The sequence below is a fragment of the Trachypithecus francoisi genome, unplaced genomic scaffold (genome assembly GCF_009764315.1).
Source record: "Trachypithecus francoisi isolate TF-2019V2 unplaced genomic scaffold, Tfra_2.0 Contig01579, whole genome shotgun sequence".
NCBI classification, from domain to species: Eukaryota; Metazoa; Chordata; class Mammalia; order Primates; family Cercopithecidae; genus Trachypithecus; species Trachypithecus francoisi.
The window spans coordinates 4,969,508-4,989,134 of record NW_022681442.1 but is presented as its reverse complement, the minus strand read 5'-3'; the positions used below and the strand labels follow the sequence as shown (position 1 = coordinate 4,989,134).

The following is a 19,627-nucleotide window of genomic DNA, read 5'->3' as shown; positions in this document are numbered from 1 at the left end:
TAATGATACTCTTTACAGATGGTTGAATGACTCAAAATAATGGATGCAGCCCGGGACCTGGCGCCTAGGACTTCTATAACATATGTTGTGGTTATGAATAAGATGATGATGATGAAGATGTTGATGGTGATATGACAAGAATGGAGATTAAATTTTTTTATGATAGATGCGAAGATTTGTCCAATGCCCACCTACGTGGTGCTATCCGAATGCTTACCAATAGTAGAGATGTAAAGACAAAATATACAGAGACTGAGGAGATAAGCAAAGAGAGAACCAATTCCTTAACCTTCAGCCCGAGACGAGAGCAGGTGCCCACATGTCTATTGGAATGCTATGTCTCAGTAGACACAGCTATTTGAATGGCATGATGTGCTTGTGTCTCATTTTTCCTAATCTTATCTTTTGGGTGCATATCCTGGAGGCTCAATCATGAATACAATTTGTAGAACTTTCTGTCCAGTGACATAATGACTAGAACTAAAATTGCTTTGCCTCTGTTTGTAGAATCTCCCAGGCTGCACCCACCAAGCAGCTGAATGTCAGTAAGCCAGCCAACAGAAGATCCTGCTCATGAGGTATTTTGGAATCCTTCAGATAAAAAGAATCAGATTCAATAACTATGAAGTATGAAGACTGCTAATAGCATGTGTAACCACAGGAGGCTGTCAAGAATGTCTCAGATAGGATTCCAGTTCCAGACAGGAAAATATAAACAGTTCCTCTGAGTTTTAATGAGCACTGCTGCAGTCTGAAAGCTCTTGCATTATGGCTAAAAGGTATTGTTGAGACTGAAGGTCAGCAAGCTCACCCTCCAAACATTGTGCAGATTGTGTGAGGACAGCCTGTGGTCATTAAAGTCAAAGAGCTGTGCTGGTAAATTTCAGGCCAGAATTCTACAGCATGGACAGATGTGCTTTCTTGTCACCTGAGAAGAAATAGAGTCCATTGGAAATTAGTTTCTAAGTGAGGGAGCACACAGCCAGGGGTGCACGTGTAGGTGAGGGTGTGCATTTGTAGGCATCTGAGGCAAGTGCCCCACTGTGCACCCCAGGGCTCTGTGGCTTTGAACTTTGCGGCTGAAGGGCTCAGAATCATATGGAGCCTCTTTTCTTTGCAGAGTCCACTTTAGGCAAATAGAGCTGAAATTTTTTGAAGCTTGATGGGATCTCGAAAAACATCCAATCTACCCGCTGCTCTAGTTACCCAGATGAGGAGTTCAGAGAGTGTCACTCCTCCACATCCACTGAGCTAGAAATAACAGATCAGCAACTCTACAGAAAGGTGTTCCAAATGTGGTATATATACACCATGGACTACTACTCAGCCATTAGAAGGAATGAAATCATGTCTTTTGCAGCAACTTGGTTAAAGCTGAGGCTATTATTCTAAGTGAAGTAACATAGGAATGGAAAGCCAAAAACTGTATGTTCTCATAAGCGGCAGCTAAGCTACGAGTATGCAAAGGCATACAGAGTGATATGACGGGTTTAAAAACTCAGAAAAGAGAGGGCGAGAGGTGGGCCTAGGGATTTAAAAAAAACACATCAGGTGCAATATACACTAATTGGGTGACGGGTGCGCTAAAATCTCAGAATTCACCACTGTATAATTCATCCATGTAACCAAAAACCACTTGTACCCCCAAAGCTACTGAAATTATTAACAAGGTATTCAAGACTCCCCTGGTCTTTGTGACTATCTCTTTCCTCAAATGGTAGAATGAAGCCTCATGGCTTAAAGCCACTCGTGAATCTCTGGGATATGTGCTTTTTCTGGGGAATGTTGGCCCATAGGATGTAGAATGAATTTACACTGCTTGCTAAGATAATCCCTTCCAGGAGTAGTCATTTCACAAAATCACAATAAAAAATCTTCTCTGCACCACCAAAGCCGAAAAGTAAGTTGGGGGAAGTTTCCACACTCTTGCTGGCCTCCTCTGAGATGAGTGTTTGAGTTCTGGCTCTTATTATTAGTAGACAGCCTCTGGTGAAAAGTACTATAAATCCAAATTATTATTTCACACCATGAAACGTGGTTTAAAAATGAGGATGTGCTTTAACTGGGGTAACACACAACAATGCAGTGGTATATTTCTGGAATCATCATCAATAAGGAAGATGAAGTGCTTAGCTTGAGCAATCTCTTTAAATACTAAAGTGGGATTTATCTTTGGAACACTGGTAGCTGCTTATGTTGTCCTTCTTGTAATAAGTCTGTAAGACATGCATTTCAATGATTTAATCAATCTGAAAGCCATATCAAAATTGCCTTAAAAATCTCTGAGCATTAAATATATATGTACTTGTTAACATTAATTACATCATTTAACATTTCTATATACATCATAACTTTAAATGTTTTACAGTCATTTTTATTAATAAAGCTTTAATGAACCAAAGTTGTACTGTAAAGTTATTATGCACATTCTGCATTTTCAATTGTATACTAATATCTTTAAATACCTTTTTCCAAATAGAAATTCCAAATAGTAATTCATAAACCAGAGCCTCTTGCAGAAAGTAAAGTTGAAAATCAGAAGTTTACACAGAGACAAAAAGAAATCTGGTCTCTTTCCTCCAAAAAATGCCTGCTTTTCTCTTTTGATTTCCCAAGAAAGGTGAAGAGTCCTCGGGGCAGCCCACCTTGGGAATTCTGCCTGACCCTGGAAATGGCAGAAACAGTAACAAATCCTGGCCGAGATGCCCCAGAAGACACAACCAGGGGGACAGAAAATTGCTGCTGCTGCTACTTTTTGGCACAGAGACTCCCTGACTTGCCTGATTTAGAAAATGTCCTATAATGACTATACACGCCCACACATACACACATTCGCACGCATACATTCACACATACACACTCCATTATGAAGCTTTGCAGTCTAGCTTTCATATCAATGAGGCTAACTTGAAAAGTAAAAAGTACAGAAATCTGGACGCTTCCAAATATGCAGATGTTTGGCGAGAGAGATGAAACATCTGGGGGCGAATGGCATTGCATTCTTCTCACCCTCTTTTGGAAAGCAGTTTGGGCATGTTGTAAATTAACTTCCTTTGGAGGCTATCATTTCCTTCTCATTACATATGGTCTGGAACTATTGGGAACAATTTGACAGAAGGCCTCTTACAATCTACAAAAGTGTCAACTAAAAAAATCTATCCAATCAGACATCGATGCTGAGCTATCAGTTGTCAACTATGAGCAGAGCAGATCACTGCAAGTCTACTGAGAAATGCCTCTTAGTTTTGTATAAGAAACTCACTCAATAGCACCTTGCTTGGACATTTACACAGGTCACCCTCCTGCAGATGCATGCACCACTCACCTGCCCTGTAACTCCAGCCCGGAATGTGAATGGACAGTTGGTTGGCATGACAACGAGTTGCATGGTCCTTTTCCCCTTTTCTTACAGTGACCTGGTTAGCTCCCACATTTGCCAATTCTGTGTTTTCCAATGGAAAAGAACCACTCCAAGGACATGCGCCGGTCCCCAAATGCACCCGCCCCAACGATGGGGTTTCCTTCAAGTGACTTTCTTGTAAACCTGGGTTCCAGCGCTGGCCTACGAGGTCCTGGTCTCTCTCCACGAGCTCCTGCTTCAGGGCTCCGCTTATTGGCTCCCCGTTCACTAGGCCGTCTACTCCATCTGCTGTTAATCTGTGGGAACTACAACTGAGGTTGAGCGACAGGACGGATCTGTGCATTTTGGGGCTGGCAATTTGAGGTGGCTCAATGGGGACGGAGAGAGACTTGTCTACATAATAGATTGAATTTGGACACTGCTGAGACACCCTGAGGTGGACACAGGAACTGAACACCAGAGGGCTCTTTCCTGACAGTGGGGTGTCTGGAGAAAAATTGGTCTCTTGGTCATCCACATGGGTGACCCAGTACTTGCGTCTCTCACACAACCCTGTGTGGGCCTCGGGAACCCTCAGCCGCACCACGGAGCTGTTTCCGGAGAACTCTGTGCAGGCAAAAGATCTCTGATGCCGACCTGGATGGGCGCCATTGGCCAGAGCTGGGGGCGCCTGGAACAGTGTGTCCTCAGCCCTGCACTTGGGGCACAGAGAGTCCCCAACAGTCCCCCACAGCAGGGCGCTGGCTGGGGAGCCCACGCGTCTGGCCGTGATGGTGATGGATGCAAACCCTCTGCGAGGACCCCCACAGGGGCTCTCCTCTTTGGGTGGCAGCTCTGTCTCAGGTCCTCGCTCATCCGACAGTGCTGGGATTCCTAATCTGCCCGGAAGTAACGCAAATGCCCTGTGAATGTTGACTCCGCTGCGATTAGCCAGAGATCGCTTGGTGTGATGTGCACGAGCCTGACCAATCGTACAGGGCAGGGGCAAGGAAGCCCTGTTTTCTCTCGGCTTATTCTCATCCATCATCTGGGAGATGACTAAGGATGAAATCATTTTTGTGTTTTGTGATGCCAGGGTCTCCTGCAAATAGAAAAAGATTCCAATTATTCAAGCAGTCTATTGAAACACAGACAGGAAACTCTCTTTCAAGGGCCAGCAGGATGCTGGAGCACTTGGTTCATAACACTCAGATGTCTTGTCCAAGGCTTTTTACTGCACACATGATGCTCAGAGATGTCAGGAAAGGCAGGAAAACTAGATGTTTATGACAAGTTACACGTTCTGGAAACATTGGCCTGAGTCATGAATTGGTTTTCTCTGCTGGGCATCTATTCTTAATTTATCGAATGATGTGTCAACGGGGATCATCTAATCCTGATAACCACCTCCACCAAGCCCAGGAGCCCACAAATACAGGCTCGCATCCTCAATGGAGAGGAAAGACAGAATCCTGGAGGTGGGCTGGAACTTGGGGCCACAGGTTTATGTAGGAGATGAGTCCTCACTCCTGAAAGGAAACAGCAACGGTGGTTACCAGGAGGCCTCCCCGTACCTTCGTCCTTTGCAGTCCTCCACATTTGCCAGTTTAGACTCTAATTCAGTTGCTTCCTGCTGCTTGGCATCATGGAGGTCAAGGTCCAGAGAGCAAAATAATAGAAATTAAACGCCCAGCCGGGCGCGGTGGCTCACGCCTGTAATCCCAGCACTTTGGGAGGCCAAGGCGGGCAGATCACCTGCGGTCGGGAGTTTGAGACCAGCCTGACCAACATGGAGGAACCCCAACTCTACTGAAAATACAAAATTAGCCAGGCATGGTGGTGCATGCCTGTAATCCCAGCTACTCAGGAGGCTGAGGCAGGAGAATCGCTTGAACTCGGGAGACGGAAGTTGCGGTGAGCCAAGTTTGTGCCATTGCACTCTAGCCTGGGCAACAAGTGCGAAACTCTGTCTTTCTCACACACATTAAAAAAAAAAAAAAAATCAAATGCCCTCATTTGCCCAGACCAACACTATGGCAATCAGTTGATTTCACCTATCAGAATTGGGGCGACAGGGGACACTGGACCAAGGCACATGTAGCTTTGCTGAATTTCAATGATCGGTTGCATGAGTTTTTGTCCAGTATTTTTAAATGACCAAGGTGTTTCAATTTTCCTAATCAGCAGATTGTCCTAACAGTAAATTGCTCATGTGTTGAAAAGAGTGTGCTATGATTTTTAACAAAGCATCTAGCCAGGTCTGTACTCATTTGTTTCTATTATGATTATGTATGAAGCACTACAAAATACGACACAGAAGATGGACTACACTCCAGCACTTAGTGAAGGCTAACAGGGTCCTGGCCCCCGTTTAGACATTCATAATGGTACATGCTTACAATGAATCCTTGCATAGAACGACACAGGATCTGGAATAATATATGTAACCACTAAACTCCCACTGCGCAGATAATCTTTGCTTTGGGGGCCTGAAGACATAACTGGATGCCCAACAGTTGCCACAGCAGCTCCCAAATCCCAACATGCAGAGAATGGCCTGGGATGTTACCACTGCAGATTCCCCAGGCCCCAGAGATTGATTCTGTAGGTTGTGGGTGGCACCCAGGCATCTGCATTTCAACTGACATCCCCGTGATTCTGATGTAGGTGATCTGGGACGCATACTTCGAGAAACACAGACAAGTTGTGAGGCTGCTGGTCTTCTCAAGACAACACGTTTTGGAGAGGAAGGGCCTGTGTATGTTGGAAACAGGGTATTTGCTCATTCCAAGAGCAAGCACAGTAGCATTTTTATTTTCTTCAGGGCAGGACTAATATTTGCTGACTCAAATAACTGCATGTTTCCCACTAGCTGGACATGTGGCATGGCAAGTCCACATACATGGCTGCAGGAGGGCCAGTATGTGATCTTAGCTGCCTGAGGGACTTTGTATCCTTAGAGTCAGGCATGAGAAGACAGTTGGCTTGTTTTGCATGACAATCTCCGTCACATTATATGTGGTTTTTTTTAAAAAAGATACATGGGAAGTTGTACATTTGAAAGATACCCAGAGATGAGCAACAAAGAAGAAATAGACAGGAGAGTCGTTTTAAAATTTACTTCATTTAAAAATAAATCAAAATATCCCTAGCTACTTTTTTTCATAAAAAAAAAAACAAAAACGGTCAATGCAGTAGCACCGAGTCATGAAAGGGGACATTCAGCCCTCTCTTTCAGCCCAATGGCTACTTTACACTTCCAGATCATATCATGCGTTGCTTCCCTGAGGCTAGCTCTGCTGGAAGTCCTGTCAGGTGGGGCTTCCTCTCTAGCAGTTGTCAGCCCAGGGTTCATCAGTCACCTGGGAACTCATCCAAACCCCAATGCCCAGGCCTCATTCCCAGATAATTACATTGGAATTCCTGGGCAGGGAGGCCCAGGCATCAGTGTTCTTAGAGCTTCCAGGGAGATTCCAGCCTGCAGCACTTCTGCAGCACCCTGAATCCTTTCCACTTGCACCACTTTTTATGGATGTAGTTTACATACAAGAAAACTGAAATGCACCTGGTGCCTATTTCCCTTGGTACACAGTCCCTCCCATTTTAGTTAAATTTAGATCTGATCATAATTGTTCTTGTGTACCCTACGAGGAGTGCAATCATACCCAGTAGGAACTCCTTTGACACTGCTCTTTGAAGAAAAAAAAAAAAGACCCACTTTGGAAACTGCAGTGTAGGTCTTATTTTACAGGGCAATGTTTCCCAAAGTTTGTGCCAGGGACTGCCTGCATAGAAACCACCTAGAGTGAGAGAGAGAGAGAGAGAGAGAGAGAGATGGTGTGTGTGTGTGTGTGTGTGTGTGTGTGTGGTGTGTGTGTGTGTGTGTGTGTGTGTGTGTGTTGGTGGGGAGGACATGTTAAAAATGTAGATTTCTAGACCTCTCCCTCCTTGGACCTAGGTTGCTCAGGATCTATGGGGATAAAGCCTAGAATTTGTGTCTTTCACCAGCTCCCAGGTGATTCTTCTGCATGGATATGGTGGGAAGGATGCCAGCCTAGGACTCAGGCCAGCTGGGGTCTAGCGTGAGCCGGGACTCCCATACTGGCTACAGGACCTTGGACAGGGCCTTTGGCTGTCACAGCTGCTAAGCAAGGAGAAAACAGGGGTGATTCTCGGGGGGTCCTCCAGGCTTCCTCGTACTGTGGTCTCCACAATCAAGAGAGTACCTATTCTTTAGGCTCAGGACACCATGACACCCGTGAGCTTGGCATCAACGAGGGGTGTGTTGCTGGGAATGAGAGAACGTCATCTCATCCTGGAACGACAGGAATGGGAAATACCTGATTCTGGCTACACGTCTGGACTGAGCCCTGAAGCCACAGTCAGAGCCCAGGGCCGTGCATGCTGAGGGATGCCCCCAGGCTGTGCTGAAGGGCTGCAGGCCTGTACGTCCCTCCAGAAGATCCTAGAGGCCCAGAGGACGGGATAAGGAATTAGCCACCGTTTCATTAAGTGGGGCCTGGCAAGTGTGACCATGATTTTTTGACTCTACGAGATGTGAATGGATGAGGGAAGAGCAATCATGAACGGCATGAACTTGAACTTATTTCTGAAGCCCTGGAGTCACTCAGGATGCCAAGGTGACACTGCTCCTGAGGGACAAATACTGATGAATGCCCAGTTCCAAAGAAAAATCGATTTGCCCTCTCAAGATACCAATGTGTGATGTAATTCTCCAGTACTCTTCCCATGACCCAGCAGAAACGAGTGGATATCCGACATAATCCAACCTACTAGGGGTGAGGAGGGTTCACATCAAAGTGACACCATATTTCAGGGGAATTTACAATGGAATGCATTTGGGTTTACCTGAATTACATAAACAGAAATGACTCATTGTATATCCAATAGGTTAAAATTTTGCTGATAGAAATGTAGAAGTCATGTAACTTTTTAGGTGCAATTCTATTATTCATAACATACAGTCATGGTCAAACTCTTTAACTGTGCATTCCACATATTTATTTGGGCACCTACTATGTGCCAAGTGCTGCATTTTCCCAATGTGTAGTCTTAGTTTTGACAAAAGTCCCCAAACAACAAACTGGGAGATATTGAAAAGGAAACACTGGAGGACTCTTTGCTGTTTAATACACAGGACACTCTTGTTTGGGAAGTTCTGTGTATTAAACCCTATTCTCTCAGTGAGACCCATTAAATGATTGAAGATAAGGTCCAACCTCTTAAAAATCTACGTGAGTTTGCCAGGGCTACCATAGCACCAAAGTACCACACGCTGAGTGACTTAAACAACTGAACTGATTTTCTCAGTTCTAGGAGCTGGAAGTCTAAGATCAAGGTGTCACAGGGCTGGTTTCTTCTGAGGCCGCTCCTTGGCTTGTAGACAGCCACCTTCTTCCTGCATCTTCACATGGTCCTCCCTCTGTCCTCTGCCCCATGTCTGGGTCCTAAACTTTTCTTCTTACAAGGACGCCAGTCAGATTGGATTAGGACCCACTCTAATGACCTCACTTAACCTTAATCACTTCTTTGAAAGATGCTACCTCCCAATGCAGTCACATTCTGAGAAAGCAGAGGATAGGACTTCAACATATAAATTTAGTGGGGGTTGGGGGGACGCGATTCAGCCCCTAACACATCATTTTGTGTTGCATTCCTCTTCTGGGTCTCGGAAACCAAGAAGAAGATGAGATGGGGGGTTATTTAATGTTCCTAAGTCAGCCGACTACTTTTAAAACTGGGCAAATTTTCTCTAGAAAGTAATTACATCTTTTACACCAAACATCTTTTCAAATTAAGCTATTTCAGGGTGACATTCCATCCTCCTTTCTACTGGGTTAACTAAACATGTCTTTACAAAGAGATTCCTTTCATCTAAAATATAATTAACAGATTTGATTTAAAAGGAGGATGAAAATCATCTCATATTTACGGTAGAACATTCGTGTTGGAGAGAGGTCAGATGCGTGGCTGGGTTTTGTCTCGGTTTGGTGAACCATTCATTTCCTGACCAGCACCACACAACACATTTTTTCACATTTTCTTTTTCAGAGATGCTGCTTTAAGATATTGATTTCTCTTAAATGTTTCAAACATGATTTTGTAGTGCTGGTACCTGCTTTCACAGTTTTATGCTTTTATTGACTGTTTTTAACTTTATATTTATGCCTTGAGGTATTTCTAAGAGGGCGTAATTTCATAAATTGAAGCCAGAAAGAGTCAAGTAGCAGATGATCAGAGGAATCGGCTCTTAAGCCACTGGAGTGACGATACCTCCGTTCCTGTAGCAATTTATTTCTCCAAAGAATAAGCCTCTCCTCCCATCTCTACCTTGAAACCTGAATTTTTCCCCATTGCTGCTCTGCAACCTATGCTGTACTTGCCCCAAGATTCTTTGGCTGCAGCTTCCCACAGAAGACCCTGCAGTCCTCTCCGCATTTGCTGCAAACCTGCCTTCCTCCTTTGAGTTGATCTGGAGCCATGGTCACTGTCAGCCTAGGGGCATTTCATCCTGAATGGAAGCGCATTTTTCAATGTATGAGCTTGCTCAATTATGTAGCAACAGGGGAAGACAGTTTAAAGACAAATGGAAAAATCTGATCTTTTCTCACTCTGCATCATGAAACTTTGGCCTTTCCAGGCAGTTACTAAAAACAAAGAACTCAATGCAGTGTGACATAGAGCATTGAAAAGCCAGAAAGAATCTATTTTTCCCCCAATTTTTAAATTGTGGTAAGATACACATAACATTTACTATCTTAGCCATTTTTAAGTGTACAACTTAGTGGTATTAAATGCATTCATAATGTTGTACAACCATCACCACTATCCATTCCAAGAGCTCTTTTCGTCTTGTAAAACTGAAACTCTATACCCAGTAAACACTCACTTCCCAGTCCCTTTTCTCTATGCCCTCACAACCACCAAGAATCACTGTTTTTTTTTTTTTTAAAGGGGAGTGGGTAAGTAAATCGTGACTGCACAACTGCATCTTATATTCTGCAGAAATTAAAAACACAAATTGCAAATAATTTAAATGACATGAGGAATTGCTTATGATGGGATATTATAAGAGAATAATACAAGAGAGCTACAAAAGTTAAATGACATCACAGTCTTATGTTAAAATGCATGGGGAAAATAGAGGAAAATGTACAGATAAAAATTTTCTTATTTGTTTCTGTATTTTCCTGTTTCTGCATGGGGTTGCTCTTACTTTTATTAAGAGGAAAATTTAAAAAAAATTTTTAAAGAAGAGAACTCTGTTCTATATTTACTCCTTTTAAATAATCATTTGGCAGAAAAGGTGACTTCCTATCATTGCTACAGCTTGAATGTATTTTGGAAGGAAAAATGATCAATCTTGTGGGGGCCCTGGAGGAGAGGCGGAGACTTACGGCAGCCACAGTCGCAGGGCAGCAGGGCAGTCCCTGGCGTGTTTTATCATCTTACGGCAGCCTTCTCGCGCACGCCCAGGGGTGAGCTCTAAACATTCCAAGTTAGGAGGAAAATTTGAGTCACCTACTGACCAAATTAGATGATCCAAATGATGCCAGAGCAGGTGGTCAGAAGGTATACTTTCCAGAGTTATTGAACTCAGTCACAGATAATGACCAAGCATGACAGCGAAAGGGGAGAGAGAGAAAGAAAGAGAGAGAGAGAAGTCTGTGTGTGTGTGTGTGTGTGTGTTACAGGGATGCTGCCACATAGCCACAAACATGGACATCAACATTAGTGACTAAATGATTAATTTGTGACATCAATAGGAAAATGCTGAAATTTGCTAGCTCAATGTGAAAAACAGGTGACAAAGATCCTCAGTTGATATCTGTCTTAAAAAAAGAGTAGCGGTGGAGCTCAGCGGGATTGCCCCCACGCCCTTCCCTGACTCCATCTCTCTCCTCCTAACTGGCATCTCCACCCAAGGACGGCTGTCAGTGATCCACTGCTCTTTCCACGCATTTTCCTCCCCAAACCCAGGGCTCTGACTCCTGCTCTGAGGGAGTAGATTAATTACAGCCATGCATCTTTACATCTTGAGACAGTGAGCTTGGTGCTTTCACATAGAAAGGGCTTTAAATATTGATGAGTAAATCTCAGGACCCCAAATAACTTCCTTTCTCCATCTTGTGGGATTTCAGGCCCCGAGTCTCTGAAGGAAATGTTGAGCTTTATTAAATATAGAGCTAAATCAAAGTAATACCTAACACAAGCATTTTGGGTAAAAAAAAATATTTAACAGGTATCTTTGTTACTTTAATCTGTTATGAGAGAGTGATTCTTATAATTCCGCTCTCTCTTAGAACTACAAAAATTGGCGGCAGAATCTCCATGTGTGACAGATAGCAGATGCCTTGTAAACTGTAACATCTTGGACAGTTTTTTAAGGTGAGAAAGTCCGTACTGTAAATCTTGTTAACTCAAAAGAGACTTCCACCACGACAGTCCTTTAGACCAAACTAAGAACAAAAGCTCCAGAGCCAGGCAGATTATACGAGCTGTGAGATTTGGGGCAAGTCACCTACTGAAGCTGTAGTTTTCTGATTTTTAGGTATTAATATAAGAGCAGTACCTGTCTTATGGGGCTATGGGAAGGATTAACTGAATCAGTCGATTAGTCAGAGCCTGGTATATGATACATTGACTATATTAAACACTGTGCACCAAGCTCTTTTGTTCCCTACAATCTGAAATATTTCGTGTTATAAATATGACCTCTGATTTTCTTCCCCGTTCAGACCACTGACACTTTTTGCAGTTCTAACAACCTATACCAGCTTGTTAGATTTCAGAATATCTCTTTCGCATCTTCAAAATGCTGTATGGCATCATTCTCCCTCTCTTTCTGCCTCTCTCTCCAGCAGATAAATTTTAGTTTAAAATTGAGAGCAATTGCCATATTCTAAGATGCTGCAAGCTTATAAATTGTTGCTGAAGATGATAAAAGAATAATTAAATCTATAGCATGGTTAGATTGTTTGCTGCATTAATTCGATTTTTGACTAAATAAAATAAAACGCAATCACATCACAAGGAGGCCAGTGATTATATTTTATAGACGGGTGCATTTTGCTGACTATTCTAGAAGTTAGAAATGTATGTTACCTTGTTGAAGTCAGATTTCGCCTCTGTGACATCAGACTGGAGATTTTTAAGGGCAATTTGATCACTTGTACTGTGGTAGTTGTCCCGTAATCCTAGGCAAAAGGAGATAATATTGCTAATTTTTTGTAGATAAAAGGATAAAATGGAATATATAACTCTACTGTAAAATTTAATGTCACCTACTCACATCTTCTATCAGCCAATAGTAAATCCAGGATAGTCTAACCATGACAAAACCTTGCACATTTCTCTTATTCCATCCCCTCCATTTAACCTCTCTGGGTTCGTTATTAGTTTATTCAGCTGCAAGATTTCTTCCATACGATTGTTTGTGTTCTTTAGACTCAGTCACAGTTACACAATTTTAGCCCTAACATATTCACCAGCGTCCCAAGTTTATACTCAGCAGAAGAGAGACTCACATCTATAGATTTCCCAGCATCACTACAGCTAAGAATGAGTGAAATACAAAACTGACCTTCATTCAGCCTCTTAATGCAACCATTATTGGAGGGGTCATGGATGACTCAGAAACTGATATGAACACTGTTTTAGACCCTCTGAGGATAATTTAGTGATCATATCACGAGACACTCTATGTAAAATCCCCCACATGTGCCTCTCTGTGAGTGTCTGCCACAAAGATAGCTAAGAATATTGTCAGGTCCAACTGGATGGAGCAGCAGACCGAGAACTGGAGCAGCGGGATTCTAGTCCCGGATCCCCCAACCACTGGCTTAATGACAGTGGACATATCTATGGATCTACTCTGCCTGAATTCCTCATCCCCCAAACCTGCCCTGAGTGCCTCACGGAGTCCTGGGCAGAAGCTTTCTCTCGGATGCAAGCCAGCAGTACTGCAAAGTCTACCCAGGGCTTACACCGCCTTACGCTACAGACCCTCAGCAGCCGCAGTCCCCCGAGTCTCTAAAAGTCACCTTTGTCAGGTCGCTAATGTAGAAATATGAACCAAACACAGGGAGATGGTATGAGCGTGGAAGTGGGAAGCAAGCCCAGGAAGAGGCCCATTTTCTGCAGCCCAGGGTAAGCACTCTACCTCTGCACTGGAAATACCCTAGGGAAGGTGATTTTATAAGGGGCTGTAATAAATGGCTCCCCAACTGCTAGTGCAGCTGATGAGAAAGAAGAGATTTATGAAAGCAGCTCCCTAAACTAGAGTCCTGCCTTTATCAACTCACCAAAAAGGTTTATGAACATTTTAGATATACAGTCATGTACAGTATAACAACCTTTCAGTCAATGAAGGACTGCATATATGACAGTGGTCCAATAAGATTATAATGGAGCTGAAAAATTCTTATCATCTACTGACACTGTAGCCATCAGAACACTGTAGTATAATTGTTTGTTTAAATAAAAGTAGTATAGCCTAAGTGTGCAATGCTCATAGTCTACAGTAATAGACAATACTGTCCTAGGCCTCCCCATTCACTCGCCACTCACTCACTCACTCATCCAGACCAACTTCCAGTCCTGCAAGCTCCATTCATGGGAGTTGTCCTATACAGGTAGGCCATTTTCTACCTTTTAGCCTATATTTTTACTGTATCCTGTTTATGTTCAGATATGTTTAGATATACAAATACTTACCACTGTGTTACAATTGCCTACAGTATTCAGCACAGTCGCACACTATACACGTTTCTAGCCTGGGAACAATAGGCCATACCATACGGCCTAGGTGCGTAGGAGGCTACACCATCCAGGTTTGTACATTCTACAAGGTTCGCACACCAACAAAATCCCCCAACAGCATTTCTCAGAACATATCCCCATCCTGAAGCACTGTATGGCTGTAACTTAAAGAGTTTTATGAGGAAAATAATGTGCTCTAATATTTTCAAGTGTGGCAGATTTGCAGAGGGGTCAGGACATGGCTTGAGGGAATTTCAAGGGCCACCATTGGCCTGTCCAGAGCTGGGCTGTGTCTCATCTTGTCCTTGGGTGACAGTGAGCGCCATCAGCTCTAATTCAGATGTGGGGCTGTGCCTCCATCTATGACTGCTATTGAGTGACAGAGACAGTTATCCAACATGATGCGCACAGATTACTTTTCGTGAAGCACAAATATAAGAGCTGAAAGGTCTTTTGGATTCCTGTGCAGAGCTGATGCATCATGATGAACTGATGATAAAGCTGATGAAGGCAGAAATCACCTGCTCTGGCCATGTGGCATTGCATGTGGTTAAGAAATTTGGAGTCAGCACAGGCTGAGGCTAGACAGGTCTGGGCCTGCAGGTTTGGCCCCAGGCCGACCTACACTGGATGGGCTGTATACCCTCTCTGAATTTCTTCTTTCATAAAATGCACACAATAACACCTCCTGCAAAAATGCTGCCTTGCCATCAGTGCACTGAGGATACTGAATGGAAAGCATTTGGGCAGGGTGGGGTGTGGAGTTAATGTTTGATAAACGACACCAGTTATGATTGGCAATGAGCAGGATCAAGACAGCCCTCCCCAAGACCCAACTAGTCGCTATCACTGTGGCATCAGTGGTCAGGAAGTCGCTGGAATCACACCACAGAGTCCCAGCACCTGAATCCCAGATCTGGTTACTCATGTGGCTTTGAGCAAGTTACTCAGCATCCTTTGGTTCCTCACCATGAGATGAAGACAATAAGGGTATCTGCTTCAGAGGGTTACTAGAAGCAATTAAGTGACATAACCACCCTTAGTGCAATGTTCAGAACATAACAACATCCAGTAAACACTAGCTTTGGGGAGATGCCTTGTCTCCAGCAGGGAGGCAGAGGAACTGCCATGATCAGATACACAAAGGCTGAGCACGAGCTGCCTGTGACTGCTACGACAACTGACCACAAATTCAGGGCTTACACAACACAAATGTGGTATTCTCCAGTTCTAGAGGTCAGAAGTCCAACCTGGCCTCACTGGGCTAAAATCAAGGTGGTGGCAGGGCTGGGTTCCTTTCTGAAAGCTCTGGGGGAGAATTCTCTCCCTTGCCTTTTTCAGTTTGTAGGGGCTACCTGCATTCCTTGGCTCACAGCCCTGCATCGCTCAAACTTCTGCCTCCAATATCGCATCTCCTTATCTGACTCTGACCCTTCTTCCTCCCTCTTGTAAGGACCCTTGGATTAGAATGAGCGCACCTGGAAATTCCAGGCTACCCTCCCCATCTCCAGGTTATTAACTAAATCTCATTTGCCAAGTCCCTTTGGCCAAGGTAACATATTTGTAAGTTTCAGGGATTAAGACATGAACATCTTTGTGGGAGGGGGGACATTATTCTGCCCACCACAGACTAGTTGGGGAGATGGAGGCAGATGTATTGGATATAATGTTGGGCCTTTAAAATAATGAATATAAAGTCTATATAGCAACATGAGAAAGTGCTTACAATGCTATGTTTATCAAAAGAAGGAAAAAGCCTATGAACCACATGACTGCATTTAAAAAGTGTGTGTAGAAATCTGAAAAAATAGTAAAGTTGTAACTGCATCAAGAAATTGCCCTGGTTAAAGAAACGGGCAGAGGGTATGCAGGCCCTGAACACAGCAGCATACACTCCAAACAGGGCTTTGTCTCTAACTCAACTTCATTGATTCCCATGCCCCTATCTGTGAAATGAGAATATGCAGTCGAGACTGTCTGAGTCCTGCCCTTTGCTGGGGAACTGCCCCATACCGCAGCTGTTGGGAGAGTGACTGACAATGGCTCATAGCTTCACTCTGAGAACGACCCTCCACGTTGAAGCACAGCCCAGGATGACTCTTAGGAATACAAAGTTTGGGGCCAGCCGCAGATGGCTCACTCCTGTAATCCCAGCACTTTGGGAGGCTGAGGCAGGTGGATCATAAGGTCAAGAGATTGAGACCATCCTGGCCAACATGGTGAAATCCCATCTCTACTACAAAAATTAGCTGGGCGTGATGGTGCACGCCAGTAGTCCCAGCAACTCGGGAGGCTGAGGCAGGAGAATTGCTTGAACCCAGAGGTGGAGGTTGCAGTGAGCTGAGATCACGCCATTGCACTCCAGCCTGGCAACAGAGTGACACTCCGTCTCAAAAAAAAAAAAAAAAAAAAAAAAGGAGTACAAAAACCAAAGGCCTGACTTCACCTGACATCCTTGTTTGGCTCTTCCCCCTTCCTTATCAGGTTTCCCTCACTCTTCCGTGGTTCTTATCCTGAAGAACAGCCCAACCCCACTGCCCTCAGGCTCTGCCCCTTGGAAACCTTACCCGAGACAGGGTCCTCCCTGTATTGCTGCTCAACAGCAAGGGCTCCCAAAATGTGGTCCCCAGACCAGCAGCATCCACACGATGGGGGCACTTGTTAGAAATTCACATTCTTGGGTCTCACCTACTGACCTGCAGACCTAGCAAATGAGGAGTTTTGAGGAGGTTCAGCCTTATGCTTTAGCAAGCATTCCAGGACATTTGGCACAGCTCACATCCAGGAGTGCTTGTTGATCTAAGACAACTTAAGACATCTTTTACAGATGGTGAGTCTGAAGCCCCAGAAGAGAATCATAAGGCTTTGATTCGAAAACCACTCCATGACTTTTAGAAAAATCACACCTAGTCTGTGGGCATGGGAATCTCAATGAGGCTTTTCATCAATGGTTTCACTTCAAATAAAATCGCCATAGGGGAAAAAAAAAAAATCATGAGAGCCAGCATGCTTTTATTTTGAAAGTAATTAAAAACCAGCCCAATTCGCCCCCCAAAGTTATTGCTGGTTTATGACTCACTTGTGTTTGCTACCCAGGACGCAGGCGCTCTGTACCCAGGGAATGTGTGTGTTCACTAGTAGGTGCCAAGAGCTCTTCTCTCCTAAGATGATTGAAAGGATTGCATCCGCTGCTATCTCCATCAGCCTGAACCACACATCCAAAACCATTCCCCACACATCCAAACCTTCCCAGAGGCTACAACATACCACAAGGCCCTGAGTCAAGCACTTCGAGAATCCCGGTTTCCTGCCTGGAGGGTGGTGCGTGTTTCAGCAACGGAATTCAACTGAGCAGGAATTTAGGCAGTGCTCAGGGTGTGTGGGGCCCTGAGCTGAGAGATAAAGGTATGCTCTCTTTTTCCAGCAACTCTAAGAGAAAGTCACGGCTTTGCTATCCCTGGCCTTAATAAGCCACAGACAGAGCCCTTCCAGCAGAGGGAACCAGGAAAAGTTGGTGGGAGGGAGGAGACACTTGACATGGCCTTGTCAGATGGGGTTGGGTTTAGACACAGGTGAACGGAGTGGAGAGGGACAGTGGCACATCCCAAGCCACAGTCAAAGGGAAAGGCAGGAACGGCTTAAGATAAAGTATAAAAGCAGAAAAATCTAGCTTATTTGGAGAATAGCAAGTAGAATATTGGGTGAAGCATAGAATATGGTTAAAAATTATGTCCAATTCCAATCTGTTGCCCAATACTGCTTGGCTTGTCTACAAAAGTAGCAGACAAGTACCATCACATATTGCCTTGTGAATTGATCCACCCAAGAAATGTGCAAATGGCAAATGCCCAGAGGCCTTCAGTATGTTTAATAATTACACTTACTCTCCTACCTACATCATTAGCGTCAGAGGCAGGGAAGGGGCACTCAAATTCTTACTTCTTGGATTTTTACATGCCTTCTCTTATTTCTAGTCTTATGGAAGTCAAGGTTTATTCGAATTTTCACCATCCTTTTAACAATACTCCTTGTTAATATTTTAAAACAGATGTTTCTCTGAGAGAATCACTTTTCAGCTTTAAATTCAGCTAATTATCTCGGTGTGATTTGATGCTATTGACTATCCAGTTTCTCTGGGAAGTCTTCCTGTCTTCCACTTCTCATCTCCTGTCTTTTTCCTCTTGGCTACTGTATCTTACTTTCTTTTGGAGGGTTCTCTCCTTGACATTTCTCTGTCCTGCCTTTGTGCCCTCTTCCCAAACCTGAGGGACCAATCCAGCCAAGGAGAGGCCAGATCCCCTCCGTGAGCACCGCCTCAGAGCCAGCTGCCTCCAAGTCGCCTCAAACAGCTTTTGCAAAAGGAAACCAACCAGGCCCCTTCATGGTTCTCCGTCCCTTCTTCCTCCTGTGTCATCGCCTTGGCCAGTGGCCGAGCAAAAACCAAAGGCCTGACTTCATCTGAGGCAACATCCTCCTTACCCTCCCACTGCCCTCACTGGAAACAGAGGAGTCTACTCCACACCCTCCTCCTCACCTCCAACATCCAACTGAAAGCCAAGGCCAAGGCCGTTTGCTCCTGAGAGAAAGGCTCTGCTCCATTGCATCAGTTCACCTCCCTGCCCTGCTGGTGTCAGCAAGGTCACAATCAAGCTGGTGACCCCACCAGCCTTATCTCCCAGCCGGTCCTGCCAAACCTTCTTGACATTGCCAGTGTGTGACTGTGAAGGCCACATGGTCCTTCGAAAACTCAAATGCAAGGGACACGTTTCTCCCCAAGAAAAGGTACAAAATCGAAGCACACATGTAGGGGGACCCTGGGAGTTCAAGGAGCCCAGGTTAGAAATCCTTAAACCCAGCCTGCTTCCCACAGGTGGCTGGCTTGATGACGGTGAGTGCTGCCTTCACCTTTTCCCCCACTGGGCTAACTCCTAACTCCTCACCTGTGACACGGCTCAAGATCGCTTCTCTTAGAAGGACGTCCCGATCCGCTGCTACCCCACATGGCCCCCAAGCTGGACTGGGGCCTGCGTTCGTTCCCAGGACTTCCGTGAAAAGTGACCGCAAAGGGAACAGCTGGATACAACAGGGATTTACTGCCTCCCAGTTCTGGAGGCCAGAAATCCAGGTGTCAGGACCGTGTTCCCTCTGAAGGCCCTAGGGGGGGACCCTTCCTTGCCCTTCCCAGTGTCCCGTGGTTGCTGGCATCCTCTGTGTCCCTTGGCTTGGGACAGCCCCTCTCTAATCTCTGCCTCCACCTGTACATGGCCATCGTCCCTGGATGTGCCTCCAAAACTTTATAAAGACACCAGTCATTGGATGTAAGGCCCACGCTACTCCAGCGTGACCTCATCTTAACTCCATGACGTCTGCCAAGGTCCTTATTCAAATGGCCCTTATCCCAATAAGGTCACATTCACAGGTATCAGGGGTTAGACCTGGAACATATCGTTTTCAGAACACCATTCAGCCAGCCCACACCAGCACCCCCGACAGGCGCTACCATGC

General features: G+C 44.7%; 1 protein-coding gene across 7 annotated transcripts in view; it reads right to left on the bottom strand.

The window, feature by feature from the left end:
- Window positions 1-19,627, bottom strand: part of CUNH10orf90 (chromosome unknown C10orf90 homolog) — a 237,802-nt gene that overhangs the window by 67,455 nt on the left and 150,720 nt on the right. For 2 of the 7 annotated variants that reach the window (XM_033179209.1, XM_033179233.1), the window contains exons 2-3: window positions 12,467-12,558; window positions 3,326-4,442 (exon numbers count right to left, since the gene is read on the bottom strand). In XM_033179209.1, the coding sequence (XP_033035100.1) occupies window positions 3,326-4,442; window positions 12,467-12,558 (1,209 nt within the window). Of the gene's footprint in view, window positions 1-2,227; window positions 2,666-3,325; window positions 4,443-12,466; window positions 12,559-16,689; window positions 16,827-18,656; window positions 19,398-19,627 lie in introns of those variants that run through there. The other 5 variants (XM_033179217.1, XM_033179203.1, XM_033179223.1 and 2 more) reach the window with 5 other exon arrangements.